A 22472-nucleotide genomic window follows, 5' to 3' on the forward strand; every position below is an offset into this window, starting at 1 on the left:
TATTGTTCAAAAAGATTACCCACATCAATTTATTTTCAAGAAAACTTATCATAACAGTAATCCTTAAAGCCAAGTCTTGAAAAATATAGAAAAAACACCTTGCCTAGTTCTTAAATTTAAATCAGAATACATTTGATAATACGTATCATTTTAAATTTTATCACAATCCTTAAAACCAGGTTTTAAAACTGTTTTTAAAAGTTTCTTATACGTTTAACCTAACTATTATAAATAGCTTAAAAGTGAATTTCATTCACTTAAATATTATTTTATATATTTTATGTCAATAAAAGCATTTTTAAACTTAAAGGACTTCAGAAAAAAAAAGTTAATATTTGTTTTAAAAATTTCTATTTTTATGGCCAAGGATATAACAACTTTTTTATTAAATTTATTTTTTTATCAAAATTAAATTAAAGTTCAATTGTAATAACTATTTTTTCAATGTAACTCAAGCATTTAAAAAATAAAATTTCGTGCACATTAAAAAAATTTTTTTTTTAAGTTATAAGAATACTTAATAAAATATCAAATATAATCCAAAAAGTTAAAAACTATAAATTTAAGTTGGAAATATTTGCTTCTGAAACTCTACATTATTATCTATACAAAAACATAATCACTATAGAAAAATACACTAATAAAAAATTGTCTAATAACTTTATAATTTCACTTTCCCCCAAACTTCCCCTTCTTCTGCTTGGCCGCCTTCCTGCCCCTCAACTTCTTCTTCCGGGGGTTGTTCTCGAACCTGAGGTACGCGTACGCCCGGTTCTCGTCCGCCAGGTGGTGCAGCGCGTGCTTCTTGTTCACCGCCCCTCCCTCGCCCCTGTACGCAGCCATGATCTCCTTGGTCAGCCGGCCCACAAAGTTCTGCTGGCCCCTTATCCGGTCCCTGGTCTCCTTGTCCTTGCCCTTCAGCCTGGCAATGTCCAGGATCCACTTGTGGGCCAGGTACTCCTGACGGCGTGGCTTCAGCGGGTACGGGACCTGGTGGGATTTTGCGCCTTTCTTGTAGGTGGTGGTCCCTATCTTGGGCTTGACGTTGCTGATGGCCTCATTGAACACAACCGTTGGGTCCAACTGAATTAAAATAATTTTTCTTTAGATAAAATAAAATGCCTTTTTGTGGAAACAATTTTAAAATTTCTGAATATTAAAAATATTTTGTCAAATTCAAAAAAAATCAATACAATATTAAAAGTTATCAAAAAAATTAGAAACATTCTTTAAGAAATTACATACTCACATTATAAATAATTTTCTTCTAAAACTCTATAACGTTATCTATACAAAAAAAATTATCATCTATACCTCAATCTGGTCCTTTTCTCCTTCTTCACTCTTGTGGTACTTCTCCAGCTGTTCCAGCTTGATGTTCTCCAGCGTGGTCTGCAGCAGCCGCTGGGCCAAGTACCCCCTCCCCTTCTTCATCAGCATCCTCTCAAACTTCTGCGTCTGCTTGTTGAAGAAAGAGGAGTAGGTGTTGGAGGAAGGTGCTGCTCTGAACTCTTTCCCCACTGTTTTGGGGTCGGTGTCCGTCCAGTAGGAAAAGGGAAAGGGGGAGGGCTTGAGGACCTTGTCAGAGTACACTTCCAGCTTTGGGCCACAAAGAGTCAAGCTTCTGAGGCCCAGGGTTACTCCATTTGATGGCTTAAAGTTTAAAAGTTTTGCTGCCGACTTCAGCATGATTGCATCTGTGGTAAAATTGGGTTTCTTTTAGCAAGATTTATCAATAAGCTAAAAATTTCAGTCAGTACTATTTTAAGTGACTGTGCATGAAGTTAAAAAAAAATAATATGCTGAAAAAAAAAATTAATTCAAACTACTGTAATATTATTTTTAAATTATTATACAAAAATATTACATTAATCACTAAACACTTAATACACAATGTCTAGTTGAATAATTCACTTGAGTTGACCTTTAAAAATGCCTTTTGTTTATTTTTATACAAATATATAATAACAGTAATTATACTTTACAGCAGACTTTATTTTTCTTTTATCAACTGTGTATGATTGAACAGTTCAATATACAAAAAGTTTATATAAAATAGATACATACAGTCATACTGTAGGTAGCTTTTTATCATGGAGATTATTTTTCACTTGTTTTTTAAATTAAACAAAAGTACATAAAAAATTACATTGTGTACGAAGTATGAAGTGAAAAAATAAATCTAGAATTTATAAAATAATCTTCAATTTTCTAGTTTTTATAATTTGGTATTGTATTTTTTTAGCATCAGACAAGCCGTTTTCAACAACACTAATATTGTATATTTGTTACTTAAACTTGCTTAACTATAAAACTATTGAATGTTTTGCTTTAAAACTCATAACCTTTATACTAGTATGTTTTGTTACAAAATAGACTAGTTTTATCATAACCAATTGTTTATTTAGTTTAAAAATTGTTAAACACTAGGAAAAAAATTTAAAATACATTTGTTTTTTAATCATTTTTAAAATTATATTCAGGAAATACAGTCTTTTTTGTAAAGTTACAGATTTCAATGAAACCTATAATAATAAAGTAAGGTGGGAGTAAAATAATACAAACTAAAGAACACCTTTACATTATTTTATAACATGAAATATGTTAGTAAGTTGTATTTTTTATGCTTTTGATTTTTAAAATATTCAAAAAGCAGTATTAAGTAACTTTTTGTATGTTTTGCTTTTTTTTGTCCTTAACATGGTAAACTTGCCAAGTTTCGGATGCCAGGCACAAATAGTCTATAAATGTGTACACTAGGGTGCTTATTTTTACATCTACTTTTGATTTTCTAGCTGGAAAAATTTTTATGTTTTGGAAGTGTCAAAAAAACACTTTGTACAAATTTTAAATATTTTAAAGAAACTTTCACCTTGGCACCAACTGATTTTCTATAAAACCACCCCAATGCAAAATGTATTGGATCCAAAACTTGAAGCCTTGGAGTTTTAAACTCAATTATTTTTACATGTGGTTAATTTTCACAAACATACTGTCAACAATTTAAAACGATTTTAAAAAATTTTATGGTGAAATTTCATGTTTAAAATAAAAAAACTCAAAATTCAATAAAAATTACAAAAAATGATAAAAATAACATAAAATCAAGAAATTCCACCACAAAACTTTCTTTAAATCATTTTAAATTGTTCATAGTGTGTTTGTGTGACAACTAGCCACATGTAAAAAAAAATCAGCTTAAAACTCCAAGGTTGCAATTTTCAGATCTCATACACTTTGCATTGGGGTGGTTATTTTTTTAAATCGGTTGGTGCCAAGGTGAAACTTTCTTTATATCATCTAAAATTTTATACAGAGTGTATTATGATATTTTTAAAACATTAAAATGTTTCCAGCTGGAAAATCAAAATTAGCTGTAAAAATAAGCACCCTAGTGTACACCAATAAATATTAGATTCAGTAGATTCCAATATGTATATATTTATTTTAATCAATGCTAAAAGCATGCTGTTTTCATTTTATTTTTACAACTTTACAATGTTGCTAATTTTTTTGGCAAATTTTTTTCTAGGTTTTCAACATTTTCTCCAGGTTTCAAAAGTACACATATTTTGGTCTGGTTTTAACGTAATTTTAAGGTAAGGAACTGTGTAAAATAGTATAAACAAAATTGTAAAGAATACTATAAAGCTACCTTAAATGCGTTTTTTAATATCAAAAATGGGAAATATTTTTTATTTATAAGATAAACTTTTTGTGTAAATAAAAATTTTACTACTTAAAATGTTAATTTTTTTAAATTTTAAGTTTTTCAAAGTAAATTGTCAAATTACAGGTTTTAAGGAAACTCTGACTTTAACAAATGCAGTACATTCCTACAAAAAAACATGGGGTCCAACTTTTTTTTTTCAAAAATTAACATTTGCTGGTGTAAAAGTGTTTGAATAAAACTCACTTTTTGTAGAACATAACAATTAAATCATTTTCTTAGATATTATTAAGTTTGTAAAAAGTTAGAGAAATCACTAAAACTTATCAACTTTTGTTTTTGAATTAGAGACCTAAAATTTTAATGAAATATTCCTCAAATAGTTTAAAATATTATAAATAATAAAATATATTAAAAATATTAAAACAAAGAAATTATAAATAAAAACTACAAAAAAGGTAGTTTTATTATAATATTAAAAAACAGTATATTAAATAAACGGTAAACAACTAACTATATAAATTTTTAAAATAAAAGAAAAAGAAAATTTTTAAGGTAAAATAGACATTTTTTTGTCTTTTCGGTCTCAGCTTTTAGTAAGAAACCTGTTGAACTCACTACCATAAATCCCTCATATCTCAGAAGTTACTTTAGAATTTTCACTTGTTATAGTATCTGATAGCTAAGATTAAAGTCTACAATGCAAGACCAATTTGAAAAATAAAGTTGACCTCCTTATAGCTCAAATAATAATTTAAAAGTCCAGAAAAACTTTTAGCAAAAACTTAACTATAAACCAATGTGAAAAGAAAATAAGTTATTTTAAAATGTTTTAAAACTGTGAACAATTTTGTTAAAGGAAGAACTAAATACAGAAAGATGGCTTAAAAGAAGATTAACAGAAATAGATGAGTAATGGTATATATCATCCAAGCTTTTTAAAGTACAATTTTTTTAGTCCATTTTTAAAATAAAACAAAATTTTAGTAAAAAAGCATTTAATTTGTATAATATTACTAAAAAGAAAATGCAATGCTACTTAAATTTTTCTTAAATCTTGTTTTTGGATAAGAAAAACTTCAAATATTAAGTAAAATCTTAATAGAATATAAAAGTAATTTCATACCTAAGATAAATTTAATTATTGTCTCAATTAAAATTGCTCATAGTTCCAGGTTTTTTAAAATATTAAACTTAACTTTTTTTTTGAATAACTTTCAAATCCTAGACTTTTCCAGGTAAATAAGCTACTTGTATATGTTTTTATAATGTGCGTATCTAAGTAAGTAAAGAGCTATATGAGCTTTTTGCTTTTTTGCCATATACTTTTACAAATACAAAATGGAGAGACCACAATGCTTAAAATAGACAACAATTTTAATGTAACTTCAGTTTGATATTGGTGCAATATCATGCTACGTAATAAAAAAAAATTGCAAAATAAAGTTGCTACCAAAAAATCAAAAAATATGTGATTTTTGGTGTTGAAATCAGTTTTTTGGGCAGCAACTTTTTTTGTTGTAGATTTTTTTTTTCAGATTCTATTTAACTAAGCAAAAACACATCCAAATCATATTTACTTGTTTCAATTTTACAATATGCCCAAAAAATGTGCTGTACTCCCTACCCCTACATTTTGCAGACAAATTTTGCACATTTAGGGTGATTATGATATCATAATACATCAAAAGCAGTTAATATGTCTTTAAACATATGTCAATAAGTATAAATTTTCATTTAAGACATAAATTTCAAGTCTAGGACATGTATAAGTGATTTTATTACTGCTTAAGTCAAAAAATCAAAAAATATGTGATTTTTGGGGTTGAAATTAGTTTTTTTTGGTTGCAAGCATACTTATGTTTTTAATTTTGTTTTTTCAGATTCTTCTTAATGAAGCAAAAACACATCCAAATCATATGAACTTGAATGTATATTACAATATGACCAAAAAAATGTGCTGTACTCCCTACCCCTAGTCTGAGCGTGAAATTGTGAATGTTGGAATACCACAAGGTTTTTGTTTGGGTCCTTTGTTGCTTCTTGTGTATATAAATGATATTTTTTCTCTACTGATATAAATATGAGATTGTTGGCTGATGATCCCTGCTTAAGCTACCAACGTAGTGATCCTGGATATTTAAATGAAGTTATTAATAAGGAGTTAGTTCAAATTGATAAATGGTTGCGTGCTAATAAGCTTTTTATTAATTATTCAAAAACAAATTTTGCTTTTTGATATAAATTCAAAATATTGTGAATTTAGTTTTAAGATTAATTGTTTTCTTATTGAGCTGAGTGATAGTATAAAATACTTGGATGTGGTTTTGGATAATAAGCTGTATTGGAAGAAACATTTGAGTTCTCTGAAATCAATATTGTCTAGGAGTTGTCATGTTTTGTCAAAATTGAGATATTATTTGGACACAATTAAACTTAAAACGGTATATAATAGTTAGTTTTAACCGCACATCCAATATTGTTTTTCTGCTTGGGCTGGTGCTGCAAACTGTTACTTTAAACCAAAATCTTGAATGCAAAAAAGAGTAGTCAGGTATGTTTGTAGTGTGCCTGCCTTGATCACAACAAACCCATTGTTTAAAAAAACTGGTGTGTTAAAATTAAATGATGAGTACAAATTGCAAATTTGTAAATTAACGTGTAATACTATAGCAGGGTTTGATGTAGAGCACAAAGATATACACTTGCTAGCTCTGTTCACTCACACAACACAAGATTTCAAAGAAAATGAGTTTTATAACCTAAAGATCTAGAACCAGACTTTGTCTAAACTGCTTTAGGTATTTGGGTCCCAAGTTTTGGTCCAGTGTCCCTGAAACTTTTAAAAACTTAAATAAAGATTGTTTTCTATTTAGATATAAAATTTTTTGTAAATAACTAAAAGGAGTAGATCTAGAGTTCTTCTGCATGTATGTTTTGTTTGTGTTGAAATTGGATTTATGATATATGGGCATCAGATTGTGATGTGTTTGTCTTTTATTTTATGAATGTTCTCGTAATGAAAGAGTGATTGTTATAAATCATTGAAATAAATTTTGTTAATTTATTTTATTTGTTATCTTTTTTTTACTGTATTAGATTTAAGATAATTTTATTTATTTAACTTTTTTTTAAATAAAAACTAGAGGTAATAGTATAAAGTTAATACAAATTTATTATTTTTTGAGTTTTATGTCAAGTTAATAGTAGCAAATTTAAAAAATACTTATTATTTTATTGATTTAGGTTTTATTATATTTATATTTTTTCAAATACAAACAGTATATCTTTTTTCCTACTTACAGTATTTCTTTATTCTAGCTTGTTTTTATAGAACTTAATACTTTAATTAGATATTGGTATATTTGATTTTGCAACAGCTGATTGTGAGTTCACACTGGTGGCAGTGACCACTTGATTGGATTGTTGATGTGTTTTTTGTTGTAGTGTCGGCGGCGGATACTTACTTAGGGATTTGAGTTCAATGATTTTCCCACACTTTGTGATTTTAGGTGTTAGATTTTAACCTTGTGAGTGTTTGCCAAATGACGTGTCATTAGGGTTTTTTCAATAAAGGGTTAGGCTTAGTTTTTATTTTGGTTAGGTAAATTTTTTTTTTTAGTCTATAGATAGATTTGGTTTTATTTTTAATTAAAAGGTAAATTTTTTCTTGATAAATTTAAAGATAAGGCAAGTGGTTAGTTTATTAAGCAAAAAAAAACACTCAAATATTTGGTCCTAGGACCTGGTGAACAAAAAAACCTTTTGGTTATCAAGTCATACACTAGGATACAGTTTAATGTCATGCCCAGGACAAATGGATATGAAAATGTGGAATAACTATGATGAGCTCAAACTCACTTGCTTGACCTTCAAAAAATGTTTATTGTTGCAGAGGGGAGAGTGAGTTCTGTAGTTTTTCTACCATAAGAAAAATCAATATAAATTATTGTAATGTTATAATTACTTTATATAGTAAAATAAAAGCAATTAAATATGTAATTTTTATTAGTTTATGATAAATTAGTTTAATTTTACTTAAAAAATTATAAAATATAATTTTTTATCCTAAAGTTTTGGTTAAAAAGGCATCAAATTTAATATAATTTCAGCATGATACTGGTGAGACATCATTGTAGGTAATTACTTAAACATTTAAAACATACTGGTTATAGTGGTAATAAGTTAAATAAGAAGGTTAGTTTTTAGTAAATAACTTTTTATCCTTTTTTATTTTTGTGCCTGTTGTAGGAACTAATATTAAGTTCACATTTTTTGTTCTTTCTAATTAAGGCCATAGGGGGGGGGGGGTAGAAGCCATATTTTGACCAAAAATAACATATAGACTTATATTATAGTAAATCTCTTAATCTTTCAGATGCTTTTTTTAGATTTTAAAAATATTAAGTAACTTTTTTTTTATGACCGGTTATATAAAGGGTTGTCTTTATAAAGAGTATATAAAGGGTAACTTTAAAGCCGTTTTTCTTGAGTTTTTAAAAACGGGCTTTAAAATCTATCTTCTCCTTCATTTTTCAAGCAATCTTCTTCAAATTTTAGGAAATGTTCCTTACATTATGAGAAAAAAACGTTTTTTGTGAATTTTAATAATTTAAAAAAATAAAAATTTTATGACAAAAAAAAAAAAAAGTGATTTTTTATCAAAAAAAAATTTTTTTTTTCAAAAAAAAGGTATTTTTTATTGAAATTTTTTAAAGTCACAAATAACGTTTTTTTGTTATTGTATAAATAATAGACTGTAAAAATTTAAAGAAGATTGCTTAAAAAAATGAAGGAGGAGATAGATTTTGAATGCATTAGTCTTTTTTTGCCGTTTTAGTTTTTCCTTCCCCATAAGGAACCTGTTATGCGGCCCGACTTTGGCCGGTCATATCTCAAAAAATAATTCGAATTTTTAAAAACGGTAAAAAGCAACTTGAAGCTAAGTAAAAACTCTATAAAATAAGATCAACTTGTAAAAAACATGGCCTACCCCCCCTATGGCCTTAACTTATCAAATTTGATTTCTCCTGTCCCAAAATTACTAGTAAAAAGTGGTTGATAGCTAAGATAAAACTCTAAAAACTAAGACCAACTTGAAAAAAAAAGATAGACCCCTGTATGACCTATTTATCATAAGTGTATCAGTTCAAAAAAGATACTCCAACATAAAAGCATGTCATAAGAAATTTCTTAAAGTAAAAAGAACCATTAATGTAGAAACTAAAGCTATTACCAATTGTTTAAAATTTAATGGCTTTGTTTTTATAGTTTGATAAATCAAATTTATTTTAACACAAACAAAAACTACCATAATGACTCTTGGTTAACAGACTTGACTGGTTTCAAAAATATATTAAGCTAGACTACTTAAAAAAAACTGGTCACTTTAGATTTCCACTACAAGCAAAATTCCCTCAGATACAAAGTAACAAAAACTAATTAAATTTTATTTAATCAGAGCGAAAAATAAACAGTACACATATAAAACAAAATAAAATAGAGAACTACTTTTTACGTTATAAATTATTATACGACAAGTACTTTATTTTAAAATTTTATTGTGTCAAAAATCGAACGAGACAAAATTGCAAGACTAATTTTGTGGTAATATTTAACTAATAGTTTATACAAGTTGAAGTGAAGCAATTAGTCTTAGTTAATTTATACAAAACAAAAAGGGATATGTTTTAAAATACTTTTTTAGTGACAGTGACTGATATATAATAAAAAATACATAATAATAATAAAATATAACATAAAATTGACGTTAGTTATTGAAATTATAGTAAATTTTTTGGACATAAATAAGTGTTTTTAAACTACAGCTGAGTAAAATATTTTATTTAATTTTAAAAATTAATTTTAAAGTAAAATAACAAATCAAACTAAAAAAAATATTTTTGTTAATAAATTATTTAACTAGCGATGTACACTAACAAACTTTATTTTTGAGTCCTATAAATTGTTTATTACCAATTAAACGACAAAAATACTCACAAAATATTAGTTATCGAGTTGCACAGTCGGGTCTGATTGTAATGAAACGGTGTTTTTTAATATTAGATGAGTCAGCTAAATAGAAAAAATTAATTTAAATTAAAATCAACTCTTCTCCCTAAGACCCTAACCCACTTTACCTAAACAAATTAAAATTAAAAAAAAAGTTTTTAGTGACTAAAAATATAAAAATTAAAAAAAAACTTTTTTATTTTACTGACTCAGCAAATATTAGGTGAAACACCGTTACATTACAACAAGACTCGTAAACTATAATGTCTTTTATCAAAAACAAATTACTTCCATGCTGACAATTTTAAAAACAATCTTAAAAACTTTTGTACACGTTTTTAACCTAATTTAACAAACTAGTAAATTTATTTTAATACAATAACAACTTTAAACCATTATTAAAACTTATATTAATTAATAAATCAAATGTAATTAAACTTTCACCTTTGTCATTAAAAATATTTGCAGAAAATCATCAGTTTGGATGAACTACGTTCATATATGTAAGATTTTTAAACAGCTAGATTTAGTTGAATATCATTTTTAATGAGTTTGATTCGAAATGATGTTCAGAAAAAGTAAAAAAACATATTAGTTTAATGTTTTTATTGATAAGGCAAGTATGCTCAATACATTTTTTAAAGATTATTACTTAAACAACTTTTTTATTTTTTTTCTTGCTAAAATCTAAACAAAAGTTTAAAGTTTTCAATGAAATACAAGTAGTAATAAAGATTAATTTAGCTTCCAAACTAGTGTTTAAACAATTTGGTAAAAAATCTAACTTATTAATAATTTTTCACAAATAGGTAGGTTTTCTTTTCCCTCCATAATTTTAAGTTACCTCAACATTTTCAACTTCGTTAGTTTTGTTTATTAATATTTTAAAAATAAAAAAAAGAACTTTTTTCTTTCAGTTAAGTTTCTTAAGAATTTTTTTAAAGTATTTACTTAATTTTTATACTGATTCGTTTCCTTATTTCTTTCAATGTACTTTGGTTCCAATTTTTAACTTGGATTTTAAAATAAAATTATTGTTGATAATACTAATGACTGAACAGTTTATAATCATGCGTGAAAAATTGATACCATACCAGCTAAACTTCAATTTTAATATGCATTTAGTATGGTTACTTTCCAGGACGAGGACTCTTCTTAAAATTTACTAACAAATAGTGTGCAATTAGAAATTAAAACAATGCTAAGTCCAATTTTTAAACATAACGTTAATAATATAACTTCCACTTAAATTATACAAATAATATTAAATTATTTACTTAAAAACCAAATTTGATGAAACTTGAATGGTCCTAAAATAAATTGCGTATTTGCATTTCTAGTTTTAAATATTTTTTAAATGATACAGGGTTGCCTTACACTCAGAACACTCAAGATATTTTAAAGTCCATGAAAATTTCAGGATGACTCAGTTTAAGTTTGAATATATTTAGTCAGTTTTTTTTTTTAATTTCAGGCTGACTCAGGACAATTTAACTTCTTCAAAGAAAGCTCATTAGAGTTTTTAGACCTCTAAAAATCTCTAACAATTTTTATAGATTTTGAGAAATATTTAATTTGTTAAATTTCAATATTTTGTTATTTTATAGCCATTTTTTGATAAAAATGATTTGTAAAGATTTTATAAAGTTATTAAATATTAAGAAAAAAGATTAGATAAAACTAAGAATGACTTAAGAAATTTTTAGGTCAATCAGGACTCAAAGAATGGTAACCTTCTTATGTAATAATGTTTAATTGTAATAAAACAACTATAAAAGCTTGACATATTTTTTGTTGTATTATTTTAGAATAATAAAACAATATTAGTTTTAAGTTAATATGATATTTAAGACAGAAAATTATTAAAAAAATCTGTTGTAATATTGTCCCCAAAAAGAGTTAAATAAACAGTTTTTAGTGAACTTTGTATTGATAAAATGATATAATCAAAGTAAAAAAAAATAAATTGATAACTGTGAAAAAAATTGCTTCTATGTAAACAAATACTTAAATTTTGCATAAACTTATTAAGGTTAATTAGAAAGTTTAATAGTTTTCTTTGTGATGAATTATTTCTTTTAGTTTGAAAAAAAAATTATACAGTCAGGGTTGCCGAAAAAACTTGATTTGAAATTTTAGGCTAAAAAAATGGGAAAAACTAGAGTTTGAGAAATTTTGAAAAATAAAACCTAGAATTTTGAACAAAATTCTTTTGAAAACCTGGAAATTTAAACAATTTTTACATGTTTAGTAGTAACATTTGATTTGACACGAAAATCTATCATATAGAAAAATATTTTTTGTCATCACTCATCATCAATTTATTTTGTTAAAAAACATATTAAAAGTAGCTTTATAGTATCTTTGAAATTTTCATTGTTGCCAAAAAGCCTTGATACCTGGTAAAACCTAGAATTTGACAAGTTAGACTAAAATACCTGTAAAAACCTAGAATTTGAAAAATTAAAAAAAAAAAAACTGAAAAAACCTGGAATTTTTAACAATTTTAACATGTTTAGTAGTAAAATTTTGATTTGAAACAAAACATTTATCATAAAGATTAAAATTTTTGTCATCATCATTTATTGAAAAACACATTTAAAGTAGCTCTACAGTATCTTTTCAATGTTTATATACTTTTTAGTACAGTTTCCTACCAAAAACTTAACTGTAAACTTTAAATAAACTTAAAGATGTGTACTTTTAAAAACCTTGAGATAAATATAAAACATGGAGAAAATTTGCCTTAATCATTTGGCAAACCTGAATATTGTTATACTACTTAACACAGTTTTTAAGTTTAAACTTAAGACTTAAATTAGACTCAAAAACAATTAGTTTCAACAACCTGGAAGAAATTCATAAAACCTTGAAAAAGTTCTCAAAAACCAGTGGAACCCTTAATATAAGCAAAAGTAATTTTGAAATACCTGGAATTTGAGAATTAAAAAAAAAACCTAGATTTTGAAACAAATTTTGCATGTAAAATAACTAAGCTTTTATTAAACAAAAAGTCTATAAAAAAATGTTTAGGTACTATTCTTTTTGTTTTAAATACTTTTAAAGTAGCATTACAGTAAATGTTAAAAACAGTCTCCTACCTTAAGTTTAACTTTTTTACTTAAAATGAACAAAAAATTTTGTAGAATTTTGTAAAACCTGGTAGAAGTTCATAAAACCGAAAAAAAAATTGCAAAAAACCTTTGGCAACTCTGTTTTTGAGATCATTATTTTTGATTTACAATAAATTTGAAATTAAAAATTATAAGCAGAGTTGATAACTCTCTCATGATAACTTGAAGACTTAGGCCAGTTTATCTAGTTTCTTTATTTACTAGTTAAAATCGTCTTTTTTCCCTAAAGTAAGTTCAATAAAACTTAAAGTCTAGCTTAAATTAGTAAAACAATTAAGGTGTTCACCATAATTTGTACTACTTTACAGCATTTAAAAAAAGTAGAATGTTTTAAAAGTGAACTTTTTATTCTGTTTTAAGTATAAAACTAAAATTAAGGTCTTAACTGGTATACAAGTAGTAAAAAGATACTGTAATGGTACTTTAAATGTGTTCTATAGTGTTCTATAAAACATTGTATATAAGTATTTTTTTTAATATCTTGGTTAGTTTTGTTACTTTTCATGTGAAAATTGTTTAGAACTCCAGGTTTTTTAGTGATTTTGATCAAAATACCCGTTTTTTTATAAAAGTTTGCAAACTCAAAGTTTTTTGCCTTAACTGTCAAATTATAAATATTTTCAGGTTTTAAACCCTTGGAAGCATAGATGGGATCCGACTTTAGATTCAAGGCCAAAACTAAGATCAATGAAAAAGGGGATTTACCAAAGGAATTAAAAATCTGTCTGCAAAATGCACATGACTTCAGATATTGAAATACAGTACACTTTTATATACAGAATCCTATAAAAACACACTTTAACTTGAAAAAGAGTACAACTGAAGTAAAAAAAAAACATGTAAGTTATTCAATAATTAGATTTTTAAAGCTTATATTGATGTATCTTGTTTTAACAGTAAAATTTTCTAAAACATGAGTTAAGAATAACTCTTGTTTTTTTTTTCCAATTTGATTATAAAAATTAAAAGTATGTTTTAAACTTTTGTATATGAATGTTTATTCTTAAGTTACCTAAGAATTGTTTTCGACTGACTAAAGTTGTGTGTAAGAGTTTCTTAAATAGTTTTTATTGTTTTAATAACAAAATCTCATTTTAATAATCAAAATATAACTGCTTAATCATCAGAAACATTACAAATTTCAATAGACTTGTTTAAAAAATGTTATACAATAAACAACTTATTATCAGATAAGATAGGTTTGTATTAAAATATTTTTTTTTTTCAAAACTATGTTGCCAAAATCTTATAAAAATTAAAAAAAAGAGTTTAAGAAATACTATTATTAAAGTTAAAATTTAAGTTTAGGATTTTCAACTTCACTACATTTACTCTAGGAGCACATAATCAGTGAATCCTAACAAATAAGTTAGCAATAGTTATATAAAAAGAAGAAAATTATCATTTAAAAAATTTTCTTTTAATGTTTTTTTACAAGTATAATTCAACTATTTTGTTAAGGTTTTTTTTTACATGGTTTTGCTTTAAAAATAAAACCGGACAATTGTAGGTTTTTCTTAAGGTAAGGTTCAGGTGGTCGTAATATTTTTAATACATTAGTTAGAACAAAAAAAAAAAAAAACCATGGCTTCATAATTCTTCATTTATCAACATGTCTGATAATATAAACTTTTTATTTTGAAGAAATGTATGTATAAAAGTGCTTTTAGTAATGACCTATACTTTGTAAAAGCAAATATGTGTACTATTTTAAGTTAAAGTTTAGAAAGTTGTAAAATTCTTATACATTATTAAGAGAAAAAAAATGAAATCTTGATTGTAAGTATAACAACATATCCCAAAAATTTTAAATGTTTTTACAAAGAATTGTTTGTGTTGGAGCAGTGTTTAGATTTATGCCATCTAATTTTTTCCAATGAAAAAACAATCTTCAGCATTTATTGAAGTAATTACACTGTAATGATGTTGTATTTATAAATACTCACTTTTATTTTAACCTATATTTTATATTTAAGAAAATTAATCAAAACTAAAAAGCAGGTTAAACATTACAAAGATATAGTTAAATTTTTAACAAGTTTCATAAAAAAACAATTAATTAAGGTAATAAGAAACTGTTTTACACAATAGTTAAGGCCAAAAAGGGGTTTCATATTAAAAAAAAATGTTTGAATTTAAGGTTTTTAGTTTGGCTAGAAGTTAGTTTTTACAGTTAATTTGTGCTTAAATTAATTTTTAACATTTAAGGGAAGAAAGTCAGAGAGTTCATTAAGTTCTTATTAAAATTAGAATAACTAAAGTAGATAATTCATTAAAAATATTTTCCCTCATAAAGTTTATAAGCAATCATTCTTAAATATTCTCAGTCTAACATTGACTTATCAATAAAAAGCTTTTAAAAAAATGAGTAAATTAATTAAAAAAACTATATGAATACTTTTTACTTGTTGGTTAAAAAATGTTTATATTTTAAATGTTTTGAAGTTCTTATTATTTAACTTTTGCTATAATGAAAGGAACATTTTCTTAAGAAATAAGAAAAGAAATAATTTTTATTACATTTGTTTGATCTAAACTGTGTGATTAAAATATTTGAAAATTGGAGATAAAAAACTTCTTCATTGTAAGTTTGTATCTAAAACTTTTTACTAAACTAAACCTCAAAGTTATGCTTAAGTACAATTCAAGTGTTCAATGTAAAATATTTTATAATCTATAATTTGAGTCTTCATTTAAGAGTTAATATTAATTTTTGTTACAAAAGAGTATTGAAACCCTTTTTTTGTCACCTCAACATAAGATCTTATATAAAACCTAAATAAAAAGTATAAGTAAGTTTTCATAAATCACCAAATATTTAATTATTATAACCGCATATACATGTACATGAAACAAACTTTTATTTCTTTATATATTCTCATAATTTTAAATGTTTTCTTAAAATTATCTACCTCAAATGTTAAGGAACCTTAGTTATAAAGTTTAATATTTTCTTAAAAGTAAAATTCTAAAACTACTGAAATAAAATACATTAGGGTAAACAAAAAACAAAAAAAAAGACTGATATTTAGAAAAGACCAATAGTACTTTTTTTTTACTTTTCTACAAAGATTTCAATACTACTAATGATTAAATATTATTTCAATGACAAAAGATTTCCTACAAACCTTTTTTTTAGTAAATCTGACTTTATTTTCTTCTTTATTTTAGCTTTTATAAATAAACATTATTGAATTCTTAAAGTTTTATTGAGTAATCATTTTTTTCAAAAGATAGTAACATTTTTTACACTCACTAATAAGCTACTCTTTACTGTTTAAAAAATTCAAAGTAAGTTTTGAAATACAAGTGAATAAAAGACTTTAATAACCTCTAACTATTTATTTGGCAGGTACTAATTTGCTGACATCTGCCTAAAACAAACCTTGAAACAACAAAAGTTTTGACTTTTGCTTTCTAAGTTACAGTATTATTTTTTCTGAAATAATCATCTTGCTTCTTGACCTTAATTTTGTATTTCAACTTTCCCTTCTTAAAAAAAAGTATAAATTGTTTTCAAATATTTTTTCACTTTTTGTAAGTTTATAATTTACTACTTCTCACTAACAAACTAGCTATATAGTTAGTAATATTTGTGCATGTTTATATTTCTAGTTTTATATCTTTATATTTTTAATAGCATTAAATATAAAACAAAGTCTCTGCCTCTTTTTGTACGATAGTTTAAAAGCTGCAGGAAAAAGCAACACCTGGAAGAAATAACAAAAAATAGAGTATTATGGTTAGTTTAAAAGTTATTTTTATTTTACAGAACATTTGTAATGTGCTTTTTGTATTTTTAAGAAGTATTTTGTAAATAAAAATATAGTGTTATATTTGTTGAATTAAAGTTTTAAGTTTTACAGCTGGGTGTATGCACTATTATGAAAAAATAAGAAATCATTATTGCAAATTCCATGATTATTAATAACTTTGCCTAATACAGTTTAACTTAATACCTGAAACTGTAATACAAATAATGTAGTATATAAAGTAAAAGTGGAAAAAGGCCATTTCACTAAAAATCTATCTCCTCCTTCATTTTTGCAATCTTCTTCAAATTCACACAGAAAGTGTATTGTTAAATTTTAAAAAGATTGAATGCAAAAATTTTTTATATTAGAAAACAAAAAAGTTATAAAAAAAACCATCTTTTTTTTTATTTTTAATCTAAAATTTTTTATTTTTTTATTTTTATAATTCAAACATTCAAATTCTTTTAAACTATAAAAGGAATGTTTCCTGAAAGTTTGAGGTCTCTAGCTCAAATAATGAAGAAGAAGGTAGACTTTTAGTGATTTTTTAAACTTCGGAGAAAATTGACTCAAAAAAATATGCGGCATAAACGTTTGTAACACAAAATATTTATAGAAACTACAATATCTCAATGATAAATTAATATTTTTCAGTTCTATAAAAACTGGCTTGTAGTTTGTACTTCAAGCTTTCATATAAAATCCAATGTTATGTTTAGTAAAAATAAATGTCTGACCCCCTACGCCCTTAATTTGACACGAAAAATCTACCATATTAATAAAAATATTTTGTCATCATCAAAAAGTTTTTTATTATAAAATAGACTTAAAGTAGCTTTACAGTATCTTTTCAATGTTGTTATACAACGCAACACAGTTTTCAATTATAATCTTAGCTTTACAGTAAAAATAGACCCAATAATGTGTACTTTTAAAAATCTTTAAGAAGTTCAGAAAACCTAGAAGAAATATCTCAAAAAAAATTGGCAACCCTGATATGAGTTTTTTTTCAAACATATACAAATATGGGATGTTGATTCTCGAATTCAGTTACAAGTATTACCACCTTACAGAAAGTTAGTAATTGATATCTAATAAATTAATAATACTCTTCAGCATTGTAAAACTTTTAATATATTTGATTTAGCTAATATAGTGGTTTATTGAACAAAAACAAAAAATTGTTCCAAAGTTTTTTGGTTCAAGGACTTGGATAACCAAAAATATCTCTCAGTTAGCGAGTTGCATACCCAACTTAATCACAATTATGATTTACAAATTAAAAAAAAACTTGACAATCAAAATCTAAACTCTGAAACGAAAAACTCAATGAAAAATGAACCTATTAAATTCACAACAATAATAATTTTTCGAAAAGTTAAAACTATTTTTTGTACACATAATCTAACATTATATACACATAAAATATATATTGAACTCTATGTCAAAAGGTAAAGTTTTTATCTGAAATGTCTTTTATTTCAAAATTTATCAACATTTTAGCAGTAAATTTAACCTTTTATATGAGTTTAAGAAGAGATTAAATTAAATAAAAGAAAAAATTTAATAAATAAATTTTCTTCAAAGTATGTTTATGAATTTAGACTCTACTTTTAACTCATTTCAAGCTATTAAAAAATAAGCAAAAAATTAACTAAAGCTATAATATTAAAAAGAAAAAAAAGGTAAAAAATATATATAAACGATTGTATATTACTTTTTTAATTGTTTTATTCAAGTTAGATAAAATTGAGATTGGTCTATAGTTGGCTGGTAATTTTTTTGATCCTAATTTGAGTATTGGAAATAATTTTGCTAATTTTAAACCATTTGGATATTTACATTCATTATATGCTTGACTAATCAATTCACTTAAAACTTTAGAGACAGGACTGTTAATTTTTGTAAGAATTTTAACTGAGATTTTATCATAACTATTTGCCTTGTTTGAATCCAAGTTTTTTATAATGTTAAGTATTTCTCATTCTGTTACATTAAACCAAAAAAAAATTGTTACTAACATTTTTTATTTTGTTAGTTGAGTTCAGAGTATCACTTTTTTTTTGTACAAGTCTGTAAGCCAATATTAGCAAAATAATTATTTAATTTATCAAATATTTCAACTGGTTTGGCATAAAAATTTTTATTTATATCTAGCTGAAGTAGGATTTGATTTTCTTGTTTCTTTCTATTGGTTATGTTATTTATTATTTTCAAAATTTTGGATGTATTATTTTAGATTTTTTAAGCATGTTTTCATAGTATGCCTTTTTTGATATTGTTTTAATTTTTGTTAGTTTATTTCTTGTTTTTTTGTATTCTAGTTTTGTATTTTGTATTAAAATTATTTTTGCAGATATTTTTGTATAGTTTATTATTTTGTTTTATTGATTTTAATATTGGTTCAGTTATGCAAGGTTTTGATTTAAGCTTTGGATAATTTTTTATTTGGAACATTTTTGTAAGTTATTTCCTTAATTTTTCCTATTAAGTTATTAAACTTTGAATCAATAGAACTTTCAGATTGAATTAAATTGTTAGTTTCATGTTTGCTAAAAATAAGTGAAGCATCTGCTAAAAGTTTTTGGTATTGATTTTTTAAAAGTCTTGAAAGTATTGGTTTTTATTCTTTAAATTATTCTTTACTAGTTTGCAATTTTTAAGTTTTATAAAAAGGGGAAAGTTATCTGATATATCTGACATAAGCACTTGGCACTGAATAACTTTTTCTGATGTAGAGCAAAAAAAAATCTTTCAATGTACCCCCAGACTTATTAATTCTAGTTGGGACCTTGATGATATTTGTAAGACCAAAGTAATTTATTTGATTAATGTAATTTTCACTGAAGCAGCTTTATCTTTTAAAAAGTTTATATTAATATCTCCAAATATACAAATTTCTTAATAACTATTTATATTTTCTAAGAAGATATTGAGAATTTTTTAGTGAATTCAGGAAACGAAGCTTTACAGTGACGGTAAATTCATCCTATTAAAATATTTATACTGTTTTTACTATTAATTCCTACTGATATTTCTAAACATATAGATTCATAACTGATATTTGTGAAGTTTAGGTCCTTTATGATTGAATATACTATTAAGTATTTAACACCCCAACCTCTCCTGAGTTTTATTTTTAATTGTTTATTATAAGGAATTAACTTTAAGACAACAAATAAAATGTTTAAGGTTTATTGTACTTTTTACCAGGTTAACAGAAAAACTCTCAACATTAAAAGTGAAAGTCAACAAACTTATGAACTTAAAACTTGAATTACCTAAATACAAGATGATTAAAATGAGTAAAATAACTTTGCTCTAATTTTATAAAGTATCCAGAATTAGTAAATTACTGTAACAAATAGTCTTTTAAATATGTTAATGTTTTTTAAAGCTATGTTATAAAAGACACATTCAAAATACATTTGCTCTCAAAAGCAGAGTTTCTTCTGAAAAATCATTAAACCGATATTTTTCTTACAGCTAAAATTTTTTTTTTCCCAGTTTACAGAAATGTACAGATAGCACTGATTGTAACTATTTTTTTAAAGTGAAAATAATGTTTACTTAACTTTGTTACAGATTTTATACTAAGCACACTAAGATAAAGTTTTAAAAGTTTCAAAGAATTGAACTATAACTTAAAATGGTTTGATTTTTTAGTATAACCACTAAATCAATATTGATCAAAAATTTTAAGTTTTATATATAAACTTTGAATTCGATTACTTCCAAAAATTACTTAATATCAGTGGAGATTGATAATACTGAAAAAAAAATTGTAAGAACTTTTCTTATACTCCATGAATGGATTAATTGAAGTAGAAATTTATATCAAGAAATTAATAAAATAAACTTTTTAAGTTTAATCTTACTTTGTAGACTTTTAAGTAAACAATAAGTTGTTTTTTAACTGATCTACAAACTAAATTTTGACAGTTAAATGGTAAAAGTTGGAGAACACAATAATTTTCTTAAGAGAGAGGAAATAAAAATGACCAGCTGAATAAAAACTTACCATCTTCATTTTTCAAGCAAACACATCCAAGTTTTCCGAAAATTTTTTCTTACATAACTGTTGAAAAGTTCAAGTTCAAAACAGTTGAATCACATTAGATTTTACAATTTCACAAAGGTGTAAAGGAAGAGGTTTGCAATTTTTAATTGAAAAAAATATTTTAAATGTTTAAGCTAAAAGTTTTATTTAGACGAAAAATTTTATAGTTTTACGCATGTCTTTTTGCTAATAAAAATAATTGTTTTATCCAAGTTATAATATTTTCTAAACTTAATGTAATTTTAATTATAATGTTATCTGTAAAAAAACATTCTTCTAAATCAGGGTATACTTGAAGTACTTAAGTCATTTTTTCCTAATATTTTTCAGATAACTTTTTAGAAAAAGAGTAATTATAAAATCATTTTTGTACTTATATAGTTTAGTACATATTTATATTTTTATCATATAATTTTTTTTGTAACAACTTATTCATTTAGATGAAATAATTTTTAAAGATATTTTATTGTGTTTAAAATATTAAGAAAATGTTGTTCTTTTTTATCAGGTTTTAAGAGTTATATTTCATCAAAAAATTTAATAAATATATAACTATTTTTGTTTTTAAGTTTAAATGTATTAATAAGAACTTTATTTTTTGTTTTATTAGGTCGTTTAAATTTATTTTATTTTTTAACAAAGAAGTAGATATTTGGTGTTTTTTTTATGGTCATGTTTATAAAAAGATCAAACATATAAAAAAGTTCTATTGTAGAATTAACTTTTAAAGATTTTTATGTTGAAGCGGTGAAAGTCTCAATCAAAAATTCCTTCTTGTGTTATTTTTATCAATTTTGGATGTTATTTGTTACTTCTGAAAACTAATTAAGTGTCTTATAATAAAAGTTACTGTTTAAAGCAGTTTTTTTAATTGCTTTAAAAGTTTCTTTACATTTTAAGTCAACTTGATATCTACAAAAAATTATTACTGATGTTTATTTTTTGTTTTAATTTTGCCAAACTACAGCTATTTAAATTTTGTTTATTTAAAAGTTCATTGATTTCTAAATGCTCAACTTTGATTGATTTTCATAATTATGTAGAAAAAACAAATTTCCAACTAATTTGTAGTTAAAAAATGCTTTTAAAACAAAAGCTTAGTTTTTTTTTCTAAAGCTTGATGGTAGTAAATTGTTTACAACATGTAATTTGATTTTTTCTACCTCAGAAAAAAATACTTAAAAAAAAGAATTTATACATATTATATGAACAAAAATGTTGTGTAGTAAATTGAAAACTTTTTGGGTTTTAGAAACATGTACTTATTTTAGTTTGTTTGTAAAAAAGGATTTTAGTCTTAATTTTTGTACAATCATACTTATTTTGTTCCTGAGTTCAAGTTATGTTTATTCCTACAATTTTTTTCTCAAATTATGATATATTTTAATTTTACAAGCTGAATGATCATAACAATGTTTAGTAGCTAATAACAAATTTGCTTCATTTGAATACATTTATTTAATCTTATGTGTAATGAAATACTTTTAAATAAATTTAGTTTATTATTAAAAAATTGTATATAAAGTCATGAAAAACTTTTTCAATGTATTTTTTTGTTTATGTTTCAAGTAAAATGTATTAAATGTAGTATGTTCAAGACAATTTTGTTTAAAAGCTAAAAATTGTTTATTTCTTTATTGGATTTTTCTTTATAAAACTATTATGAGTTTCATCTTAATCTTTTAAACTAGGATATTTTTTACTTAACAATGCCAATCCTCTATAAAAAGACACGCGTCGCCATTGTTTTTTTAATAGAACGAAACAGTTGTTTTCAAACTAAGAGAACTAGATATAAACTGTTTTTTTTTTCATAATTATCCTGTTTTATGTTTAATTTT

The 22472-nt window shown here is 24.4% G+C and overlaps 1 protein-coding gene across 1 annotated transcript; it reads right to left on the reverse strand.

The window, feature by feature from the left end:
• Positions 1–288: 288 nt before the first annotated feature.
• On the reverse strand, positions 289–1691 carry LOC145838540 (small ribosomal subunit protein uS7m-like). Its single transcript, XM_082946152.1, has 2 exons — positions 1315–1691; positions 289–1083 (listed from the first exon to the last, which is right to left on the reverse strand). Exons 1-2 carry the CDS (start codon positions 1687–1689, stop codon positions 670–672), a joined length of 789 nt encoding a protein of 262 aa, XP_082802278.1. The 5' UTR covers positions 1690–1691; the 3' UTR covers positions 289–669.
• Between the last annotated feature and the right edge of the window lie 20781 nt (positions 1692–22472).

Source organism: Thalia democratica, chromosome 6 (assembly GCF_965202585.1).
Source record: "Thalia democratica chromosome 6, ktThaDemo2.hap1.1, whole genome shotgun sequence".
NCBI classification, from domain to species: Eukaryota; Metazoa; Chordata; class Thaliacea; order Salpida; family Salpidae; genus Thalia; species Thalia democratica.

What these genes read in the sequence shown, in the direction of transcription:
- LOC145838540 (XM_082946152.1), bottom strand. Translation starts at nt 1,689, where the DNA reads ATGCTGAAGTCGGCAGCAAAACTTTTAAACTTTAAGCCATCAAATGGA. An exon ending in GAGAAAAGGACCAGATTGAG is followed by an intron (nt 1,084 to 1,314) that starts GTATAGATGATA and finishes ATTTTAATTCAG; the next exon opens with TTGGACCCAACGGTTGTGTT.